The 11,171-nt window shown below is 39.5% G+C and overlaps 1 protein-coding gene across 5 annotated transcripts in view; it reads left to right on the plus strand.

Moving 5' to 3' along the window:
* spen (spen family transcriptional repressor) overlaps positions 1-11,171 on the plus strand; it is an 88,359-nt gene that overhangs the window by 57,536 nt on the left and 19,652 nt on the right. Inside the window, exons 5-10 of one of the 5 annotated variants that reach the window (XM_078558105.1) lie at positions 1,467-1,667; positions 2,674-2,825; positions 6,489-6,686; positions 8,292-8,405; positions 9,825-9,938; positions 10,476-10,580. In XM_078558105.1, coding sequence (XP_078414231.1) covers positions 1,467-1,667; positions 2,674-2,825; positions 6,489-6,686; positions 8,292-8,405; positions 9,825-9,938; positions 10,476-10,580 — 884 coding nt within the window. The remainder of the gene's footprint in view (positions 1-1,466; positions 1,668-2,673; positions 2,826-6,488; positions 6,687-8,291; positions 8,406-9,824; positions 9,939-10,475; positions 10,581-11,171) is intronic. The other 4 variants (XM_078558107.1, XM_078558106.1, XM_078558108.1 and 1 more) reach the window with 4 other exon arrangements.

Here is an 11,171-nt window from a genome sequence, read left to right on the forward strand (position 1 = left end):
ATACAACGGAAAATCAAAAGTGACACTAGAACAGAATATTATAATGTGTCATTATGAATACATTAGGCAGGAGCACACTGATGGCCAGGCCAGTTAAGGCAATGAATCATACAGGTCACAGCCCTAAGTTTAATTCCTTTCTATGCATAGTTAGCTAGTCTTAGCCAGGGTGGTCACAGGTGATCCTACAGTCCATCCCAGAATCACCAGGTTAGGGAAGGAAAATGGGCCATATTTTCTGGCCATGAATCTTATCTAATACCTCTGCTGGAAATGCATATATAAATATTGAGTGAGGGTGGGCACAGGTGATGACCCGTCCATTATTGAATGGCATGCAAGCACACATTGTCGGAGGTGCACTTGAAAAATAGTCATTTGCACAAGTCTTGGAGGTCATCCATAGCCCTGGGTGACCCAGCCCCAGTGAGGAATAAATACCTCCAGGTGTGGAGGGGAGAAAGTTAACAGGAAATGTAGAATGAACAAATAGTACATATACTTTAGGCATAGCACACTTTAAAAAAAATACAATTTGTTTACTTTTTGTTTCCTGTTTACATGCATTTCAGTGGGACTATCAATTTCACAAAATTGAAAGCAAATGTGAAACAAGAAAATTTAAAATCAAAAATTGCTTGGGATGTGAGATTATGCAATGATTAGGCTTGATTTTTCTGTGAATGCTGAAAGCCCAGAATTCTATCCCTCGAACAGTCACCGTTCAGCTGAATACTGTTTTAGTTTTGCAGCCCAAAATTCATTTGTTTCATACTGGAACATTTTATTTAAGAAAAGCTTTAGTCTGTGAGAAACTTGAGACATGCATTCATTGTCGATCTAAATATTTCCCAACTAAATTGAAATTGCGAATATTTGGGTCAAAGGCCATGTACAGAAGTTAGAACGAGAGCACACAAAGTTGACCTTTGCTTTTTTTCATCAGGAGCACTTGGTGTGCTCATTTATTTTACTGCATTAAAATCTACTTTAATCCAGGAACAACACCTTTTACAATCTCTCAGTCAGCCATAATTCTTTTTTGGAGACCTGGATCCTCACTACACTTGAACCCTTGTATTTCTTAACTCTTCCAACTCTAGTAACACTTACTGAAGAGAATAGAAGAGAGCTAGCTTGACATTGAGGAAAGTCCAGCAGTTATAATTATTGCTCACATGTAGCAAACCAAATCCTCTCTTGGGCAGCTCACTCCAGCTTCCCTCCCAATTAGTTTCACAGAGATAGTCATTGTCGGCTGCCTGCAGCAATGTCCAATGTTCACCCTTCTCTCAGATTTTGGTAGCTCTCAATTGACAATCCCTGAAAGCAGTGTGTCTTCCATCTCAGATCAGGAGAGTGTATTTGAAATTGGAAATCATTTGTTGATTACTCACTAAATTGGAGAAAAAATACATTGCATCACATGAATACTTTGAACTGAAAGCTTTCATATTTTCTTTCAGACACAAGCCTTAAAGATGGTCTTTTCCATGAATTTAAGAAGTATGGGAAAGTAACATCTGTTCAAATCCATGGTGCATCTGAAGAGCGCTATGGGCTTGTATTCTTTCGACAACAGGAAGACCAAGAGAAGGCTATGAATGCATCAAAGGGGAAGTTATTTTTTGGTATGCAGATTGAAGTTACTGCGTGGACAGGCCCAGGTAGGTGTTTACTGAGCAGCGGCACAGTTTGAGAGTAAGGATGTGACAGTATAATCCACATCATGGCAAAGGCTTGGCGAAAATAAGGAATATTTGTGTTTTAAATTAATTGTAGCTTCTAAATGTTTTTGGGTTTACATCTAAATGTTTTTGGATTTATATCGCAGTTGTACCTTGTCTGCTATCTTTGCTGAAGAGATGAAAGGTGCATGGACTTAAGATTAATGTTACTCAGGAACTTTCATTGCTTCAGCCCATGGTAGTATCTTGCTGAAGGACCATTCTCATAATGAACTACAGGGTGATGGGATATGGACATGTGTTCATGATTCCCTATATATTGTACTTCTGGTTTCAATCCTGGTTTAATAAGAAAATTACTGTTTGGACTGGATGGGTGGAAGAAATGTAGAATCAATAGTTCCATTAAACTGTGGAATCTATAATTCTGGAAGCATTTTCACTTGCCTTATGGATTCTGCAACAAGTAAGCTTTTGATAGCATTTCCTTACTTTCTCATACTTGACAGAAAAAGTATAGGAACAGCGTTTGAGTCTTTGCTGTGGCAACATTTCATGGCAGGGGAGGGTGTTAATGGTGCTCCAGATACATGCAAAACAGTAAAAGATGTGCTATGAGCCACAGATGAAGGGGATAGGTCTGCAAATGGTCCACGAGTTATATTACAAGTGCCAGTGACTTGGATGACTTTTGTGAATATTAACTTTATTTTGACTTCCTGAAACCTATTGTAAAACTAGAGTTGGAGGTTAGTCTGTTTGATAAATGTATGGCACGGAGTATCTAGTTAATTACACCTTTGTCACTGAAGTGAATGAGGATTGGAGAAAGCGTTAGCAATGCCTGCATGACCATACCAATGTTTTTTTAAATACATATTTAATATATATATTGTCAAATTGAAGATAGTTTGAAAAATAAACAGAGCAGTGTTCTGGTGACATAATATGTTTTCGAATTTTTTTTGTTTGGGACCCCTTGCAGAAACGGAAAGCGAGAATGAATTTCGACCACTGGATGACCGAATAGATGAGTTTCATCCCAAGGCCACGAGAACATTATTTATTGGGAATCTGGAGAAAACTACAACCTATGGAGATCTTCGAAACATCTTTGAACGCTTTGGGGAGATTGTGGTATGTACACTGCTTGGGTTGGTCATTATTGAGGTGACAAGATTTCATCCCTTTTAGGAACCCCTTGACTTGGAAGTGTAAATGATTTAAAGCTGAATTTTTTTTTTAAGGCACCCATTATCCATATTCTGGCTATCCTTCGTCTTGATTACCTTTCAGAATTTTTGCAGCATAAGGCTTTGTGTAGAATATTACCTCATTGCGCAGCTTTTGTGATTTGTGTTTCAGCTCTTTTCTCTCGTGGTGAATAATCTACATTTGTTGTTTATTTTGTGTTTGTCTTCAGTCCAATTATCTAATTAATAACCACCTAGTGACTCCTCCCTGGGGGTGGGTAAAAGTGATTACCAGGGTCGAGATGATGTGCTTGACGATGGAAGAACGAAACTCAGTCAACTCTGGCAGACTCCAGATACCTGAGCTAGGCAAGTCAGCAATATTCCAGGGCATTGTTAAGGATTTCTCAAGCAGCCTAATTTGTTAATAGGATCTCAAAGGGTAAAAAAGAACAGTTGGGACCGTGAAGGGATTTAACCACAAAGGGTGAGAATTTTGAATTGAAGATGCTTGTGATCCAGGAACCAATGTAGGTGAGCGAGGGTTGGCTGATGGGTGGAGTCGGACTTGGTATGGGAAACAATATGGGCAGCCGAGTTTTTGAAGACTATTTTATCCTTGTTTCGCACAAAATGGATTCTACCAAATACTAATGACCACCAACTCTCAGACACACCTTCCTACCTCGCCCTGGACCATGACCCCACCACCAAACATCAAGCCATCAAGACTGTCATGTTCCTGATTTCCTCTGAAGATCTTCCTTCAACAGCTTCCCACCTTAAAGTCTCCCAACCCTGAACAACCCGCTTCTACCTCCTTCCCAAAATCCACAGACAGGACTGTCCTGGTGGACCATTATTTCAGCCTATTCCTGCCTCACTGATCTTATCTCTCCCTACCTCGACTCTATTTTTTTCTCCCCTTGACCAGTCTCTTCCCACCTACATTCGTGATTCCTCTGATGCCCTATGTCATTTCAACAATTCCCAGTTTCCTAGCCCTGACCGTTTCCTCTTCACTATTGAAGTCCAATCCCTCTACACCTCCACCCCCTCACCAGGATGGTCTGAAAGTTCTCCGCTTCTTCCTTAACGGAGGCCTGAACAGTCCCCATCCACCACCATCTTCCTCCGCCTGGCTTAACTTCCCTCATTGAACAATTTCTCCTATAACTTGTCTCAATTCCTCCAAACAAAAGGTGTAGCTATGTGTACCCGAATGAGCCCTAGTTATACCTGACCTTTTGTGGGGTATGTAGAACATTTCTTGTTCCAGCCCTACCCAGGCCCCCCTCCCACAATTCTTTTTCCGGTACACAGATGACTATACCGATGCTGTTCCCTGCTCTCATCGGAACTGGTAAAATTAGTCAATTTTGTTTCCAATTTCTACTCTTCTCTCACCTTCACATGGTACATCTCCAATGCTTCCCTTCCCTTCTCTCTCTCTCCATTTCTGAGGATAGACTGTCTGCAAAGATTCATTACAAGCTCACCGACTCCCACAGCTACCTTGACTACACTTGCTCACACCCTGCTTCCTGTAAGGACTCCATTCCGTTCTCCTAGTTTCTCCGCCTCCATTGTATCTGTTCTGATGATGCTACCTTCCAAAATGGCGCTTCCAACATGTCTTCCTTTTTCCTCAACTGATCATCCCCCCCACCCTCCCCACCCCACTGTGGTTGATAGTGCCCTCAACTGTGCCCGACCCATTTCCCACACTTCTGCCCTCACCGCATCCCCTCCCTCCCAGAACTACAATAGGGTTCCCCTTGTCCTCATTTTCCACCCCACCAGTCTTCATATTCAAAGGATCCACAGGGATCAAAGGATTCAAAGGGCCACAGTCTCAGGATACGGGGCAGACCATTTAGGACTGAGATGAGGAAAGATTTCTTCACTCAGAAGGTGGTCAACCTGTGGAATTCTCTACCACAGAAGGCTGTCGGGTCACTGAGTATATTCAGGAAAGAAATTGATAAATTTTTGGATGTTAGGGGCATCAAGAGGTATGGAACGAAAGCGGGAATATGGCATTGAGATAGAGAATCAGCCGTGATCATATTGAATGGCCTACCCCTGCTCCTAGTTTCTGTGTGTCTATGTGATCGTCCTCCACCATTTCTGCCATCTCCAGCATGATGCCACCACCAAACATATCTTCCCCATCCCTGTCAGCACTCCGAAAGGACCATTCCCTCCATGACGCTCTGGTCCACTCTTCTATCACCTTCAACCCTTCCCAAGGCATCTTCCCTTGTAACTGCAGGAGGTGTAACACCTGCCCCTTTTACCTCCTCTCCCCTCATTGTCCAAGGCCCCACATGCTCCTTCCAGGCAAAACAGCAATTTACTTGTACTACTTTCAATTTAGTCTACTGTATTTGCTGCTCACAATGCAGTCAACACCTCCACTCAGTGTGCAAGCGTGACCCCGACCTTTCTTTGCTTGCTATTTCAATTCACCATCTTGCTCTCATGCTCACATTTCTGTTCTCAGCCTGCTACAATGTTCCAGTGAAACCCAACACAAACTGGAGGAACAGCACCTCATCTTCCAATTAGGCACTCTACAGCCTTCTGGACGCAACATTGAGTTAAGCAACTTTAGACATGATCTCTCCACCATTTTGAATTTTGTTTTTGCCAAGTGCCAGTCTGTATCTTGTTTTTGCTTTCAGACTGAGCTGACCTTTATTCTGCTATTAGCACTTACTCTGGACCTATGCTTTGTTTCTTTACTACAACCATTACCATTCCATTTGCCTTTCGTTCCAAGACATCTTTACTTAATGCCCTCTAACCCATCCCTGACCTTCCCCTTTGTTCCATCTGACCCTCCCCCCTTTTTGAACAGCAAAAACCCCATAATATTTCTACCTATCTCCAGTTCCGAAGAAGAGTCATATTGGACTTGAAACATTAACTCTGTTTCTCCCTCTGAAGATGCTACCAGACCTGCTGAGTTTTTCCAGTGCTTTCCGTTTTTATTACTAATGACCACTGACCTGGTACAGTTTGCTGCATTAAAACTTGGGGCATAATTTGCAAACTGAATTGCACCAGAACGTAAAATGCTCTATTTCCAAATGATAGCATAAATGCCGAAGTGGGTCAAAGAATTGGAGTAGTTTGATACTGAACCCTAACTGGTGTTGAGTTTTTGACATCAGTTAAAGCACTACCATCCATGAGATGAAATGAGGCTGATTCTTGCTCAAATGAACAGCAACCAACTGGGAAAAGACGTAGTGACTACACTATCCAGGCAGGTGTCTCAATACTTGTGGACATGATTCCCGCTCGTGATTCAGGTGTAGCACTACATTTCCTCAAGTAACCATCTCATTCTTTTCTTTCTGCTCCCTCAGACCCTATTGCAAATGACAATGGATTAATGTGGTACACTATTTTTGACATTTAAAAATAAGGTGTTTAAACTAAAGTTAAAGTGTTACATTCACTCCCCTATTTTTTAATGGGGTAAGCAAAAAGAAAATTATTAAAATAGAAATCTTTAAAAATTGGCAAGAATGTGTTTTTTGTGATGAGACACAGTCAAAAAGTCCATGCTATCGTTTTTTTTTATTTAAAATAACAGGATATTGACATCAAGAAGGTAAATGGGGTTCCTCAGTACGCCTTCCTACAGTACTGTGACATTGCAAGTGTCTGCAAAGCCATCAAGAAAATGGACGGAGAGTACTTAGGAAATAATCGGCTCAAGGTCAGGAAGGAGAAATACAGTCATTTGCTTATCAGGAATATTCACTTATCAGGAATTCACAGTGAAATATTAGTAAGAATTTTCTGTTGAACAATTTCTTGTATACTGTTTTTTGTTGTAACTTTACTTTTGTAATATTCCCCTCTGTTTTCTTGAGTTACTTTTCTCTTTCCTCCCTCCAAGTTTAATATTGTTCTCCTTGGCATGTTAGGTAGAATGTACAACCTTCAGAGATGTTTCTTTGGATGTAATCCGTGCCACTTTTGGTCGTCCAACCTGGGCTGTGATTGAGCAGTGTGTGAAGGCAAGCATCACTGTTCCTCTCTCAGATGGGGTTGAGACAAAGAAAGTTGAACTGAGCTCTGGGAGAAGCCCAAGTGCAATTGTTACCTGAAACTGGTCTCTCCTCATTGAGAATCCATTGATCTAGGTTATAGGATTGGCCAGCTCTATTTTCCTCTTCCCTGCGAATTATTTTTCACCCATACGTCATCATGCAGTTTGTGTCAACCTTGGAAAATAAATTTCTCCCAGGCATCTGCAATTGAAAAATCTACATAATTCATAATGTACCTGGGTGATCCCAATAAATTCATGCTTCAACTTCTCGCTTCCATTTGGAAAATTGCTTTTATCCTTAACTGGTAGTTTGGCTGAGATTGGGAACTCACTATGTGGAGAATCATGGAGAAAGAATCCATGTCCTACAACATGGCGCAGTGACCTTTCTTGCATTTTTGTAACTACCATTGAAAGCGAAGACTCATCAATGTGACGCACATTTTGCATTTCTTCTGGGTACAGGGTGGATTGTAAGAATATTTAGTCAAGGAATTATACAGAAATTACACGAGTTAGGCTATAATTCTGTCAATATGGAATCTAGACAGAGCAATTTCTTCATAAAAATGTCATTTAAAATTCAGTTAGCCCATGTGCATATGATAGGCATAGACCAAAAATATTTATTGGTTTTTCAATTACTATTCAGTTAACAGAACTTGGTATCATGTAATCTTTGAAATAGAATTCACTGCAAGTACAAAAACAATTTGAGTAATCCCTTAGCATTATTGTATTTGTGCCTATAATTTATCCTCTTAGAGCTATATTGGTCTTCTGTACAAATGTAAAAATGTTTTCAGGTCAGACTGTTGCATGTTAGTGCTTCAGGACATTATGTCCTGGAGTTATCAAACATGGGTTTGTGTCAATACTTTGTGAGCAATTAGTTCTGGTGAATAGGAAAAATGCATCCCCAAATGAAATGAGAGAAATTTGGAATGTTTTCCCAATCAACTCAAGTACTTCCTAAAGACCAGTTCCAGAAGAACGTTGAAAAGCTGGGCTCTGTTTCAGCTGTTAAATAATGAATGATTCAAAGACACCTGAAAAGAAGTGAGATGAATAAGATGTTCACAGAACAATATAAATTATGTATAGAGTTGCATCATGTTTCTATACTAATTATCTCCTGTGAAGATTTTCATATAGTTTATTCTGTGTTACTAGTAGTGAAAACTAGTAGTAGTAGTTGTAAATTTTGGGGACGATTCAGTTAAGTAGATTTTGTTAAACATATGAGAAAATCTCTAATATAGCTTAGTTATATTGTATTCTGGTCAGTGAGTTTTGTTACAGTTAAAATACACCTGTGTTCTCTCTCTCCTTCTCCAGCTGGGATTTGGAAAGAGCATGCCAACTAACTGTGTATGGCTAGATGGTCTGTCTTCAAACATTACTGAACAATACTTATCCAGACATTTCTGTCGTTATGGACCGGTGCTCAAGGTAAGTGCCTAGTTGCACCCATTCACTTACATTTCACAACTTATTAACAGCTGGCAGCAAAAATATAATTTTTTCCAATTTATTTTTGAAAATTCAATAACTAAGGGTTTTGAGCAAATTTATGATTTCAATTTTCCCCTCCAAAATACTCCAATACATTTCATGTTCTGATGAGAGCAAATGGCATTCAGTACATAGATGTGGACACAGTGGTCTAGTTAGTTTTCAACTTTATATAACTAGGAATCTACCGTAACAAATGGCATTTTAATCATAGGACTTAAATCTGATCTTTTCGTTTGAGTTTACAATTCCTGTTTTAAACAGTTTAGTTCCATTATCATATATTTGTTTCCTAAGGTAGTTTAAACATTAGAATGCTGAAAGCAGATACATCTGTCTGCCTCTGTGATGTCACCCTCAAAACAGTCTATTTCATAATGTTTTTTGTCTCTTCACATTTCAAATAAGGACAGCACAAATACCCAGAATCTGAAATGAAAACAGAAGACATTGGAAATGCAGCAGTTCAGTGTTTTGGGTGCAGATCCTTCTCCCAAGCTTACTTTTCATGAAGGCTCCCACTTGAAGCATTGAGCTGTCTTTTCTCTTTCAGATGCTGATTGACCTTTTGTCTATTTCCAACATTTCTATTGTTTTTGCCAAAAAGTAATCTAGGTCCTCTTAGGAAGATGAATTTGTGCAGTGTAAAGCTGCTCGTCATCCTTCTATTTCATAGTTTGAAGCGGGTATGTGGAACTGAACGCTGAACATTAGTATTGGCACTAAAGAGCCACTGTTCATGCTATAATCTATGTTGGGTGATGTCAGAGAACCATGGTCTTGGCTATCAGCATTGTTAAATTTTAAAATTGACTGTTGGAACAACAATAATCACCTAATGATTCTAAGTAGTTTATAAAAAATATATAAAAATGAATAACTAGCATGTGAGTCTTATTCAAAAATTCTATTTTTCACTTCAGCTACTCAAAGGTTTGAAAAGCTAACTGAATCCATTAATATGGTACACCAGCTCCACAATGTAGCATTCTCTATCTACGACCCTTCTATCGATCTGCCATTTACTATATCACTCTCTGATACATTTCCTCTCTAATAATAGATTTTGTTACAGGTTCCTAACTAATGCACAAGCTGTATAAAGCATGCTTTTTATAGTACACCCTTCACTATCATCTCTATTGATAACACCTCTGATAGCGTACTCTATTTATGTCTCTCCTGCTTGCAGGCAAATTGTATCAAACTCCATCTCTGTAACTTGCCCCTTCTCATGATAACACATTTGTATGGATCCCCAAGACAGCTCCAGAGAGGTTCTACTGTATATCTATCAGTTACTTGCCATTCCTATTCAGGGAACTAGCTGACTTCTTTCTTTACCTCCTGGGACAGATTGTGTTGGATCGTCAGAAAGGAATGGCTCTGGTGTTGTACGATGAAATTGAATGCGCACAAACAGCGGTGCAGGAGACCAAGGGCAGGAAGATTGGAGGAAATAGAATAAAGGTTAGTATGAGAGAGTTCATGGGGATACTAACAGTGCACTTCTTGTTCTCTTCACTCTTATATATCCTTTTTTTTCTCTCTCTCTCTCTCTCTCTGCATAGGTACATATACATAACAGTGTTCCCTATCTTCTTAGACACACACCTCTTCCCACCCCTCCCCCAATTCCATGGCATTGCACGAGATAAAAGACAAGATAGAATCTGTGTAAAACCAGAGCATGAAATAGTAGCAAGTATTGAAGGGGATTTGAAGGTTAAAATCTGTAGAAAAAACCCAGCAAGTTAAAATAAGCATTTCGCAATGCTAAAAAGCAGAATTTATTGGCATCCTGCAGTTCAAAGTGGTATTGTGGTTGGCACGCAAACTGGAAAAACAGTTTAATGCCTTGCAAGGATCAGAAGCATTTAAAAAAACACCATTTGCTGCCAGTTCAACTTTGCAATCAAATATCCAGTTGTTATTGTATGTTTTTCTCTTGTTTACTGAGTGTTGCCTCAGCTTTTAATATCTAACAATGAGACTTTTCCCTTGTAGGTGGATTTTGCAAATCGTGAGAGTCAGCTGGCATTTTATCGTTCTATGGAAGTCTCTGGGCAGGACATCAGAGATTTATATGAAATCTTTGCTGAGAGAAGGCAAGTGAAAAAGTTACTTTTTAAAGAAAAAGTCTTAATAAATGATAACTATAGCTTCAAAGTGTTGTTTTTTCATTATAGATATATTAAATGTATGGACTGCGTATAAAGCTTTTACTTCAGTAACGCTTAGACAACTTGTTACAACTGTTTGATACAGGAATGTCAGTTAATTTTGGTAAACGTATTAGCAATTGTGACTTGTAAATTAAGATGAACACACACAGTCTGAGGAAAGGAAATGTTTTCTGCATACTAAACTGGTTTCTTTTGTCTAATAGCGTTATCTAAAACTAAAAACTCCACAGCCTTTTTCAACTGGGTTTGACTGCACTCGCTCATAAATTTTTGTAACCATACTTGATGCAATGCAGTTACGACCCAATGGGTATTTTAAGACAAGCTCCAATGACCTGACAAATATCCTAATTGTTTCTGTCAATCTGAGAGTCTTATACTGTCAGGACAGCAACTTTTTAGAAAGTTGCTGGCTAGGCCAACATTTACTGCCCATCCCTAATTGCCACGATGTTGTGGGTCCCGAGTCACATAGGCCAGACCAGGTAAGGGCAGCAGATTTCCTTCACTAAAGGAC

This window comes from Cetorhinus maximus, chromosome 15 (genome assembly GCF_964194155.1).
Source record: "Cetorhinus maximus chromosome 15, sCetMax3.hap1.1, whole genome shotgun sequence".
Taxonomy (NCBI): Eukaryota; Metazoa; Chordata; class Chondrichthyes; order Lamniformes; family Cetorhinidae; genus Cetorhinus; species Cetorhinus maximus.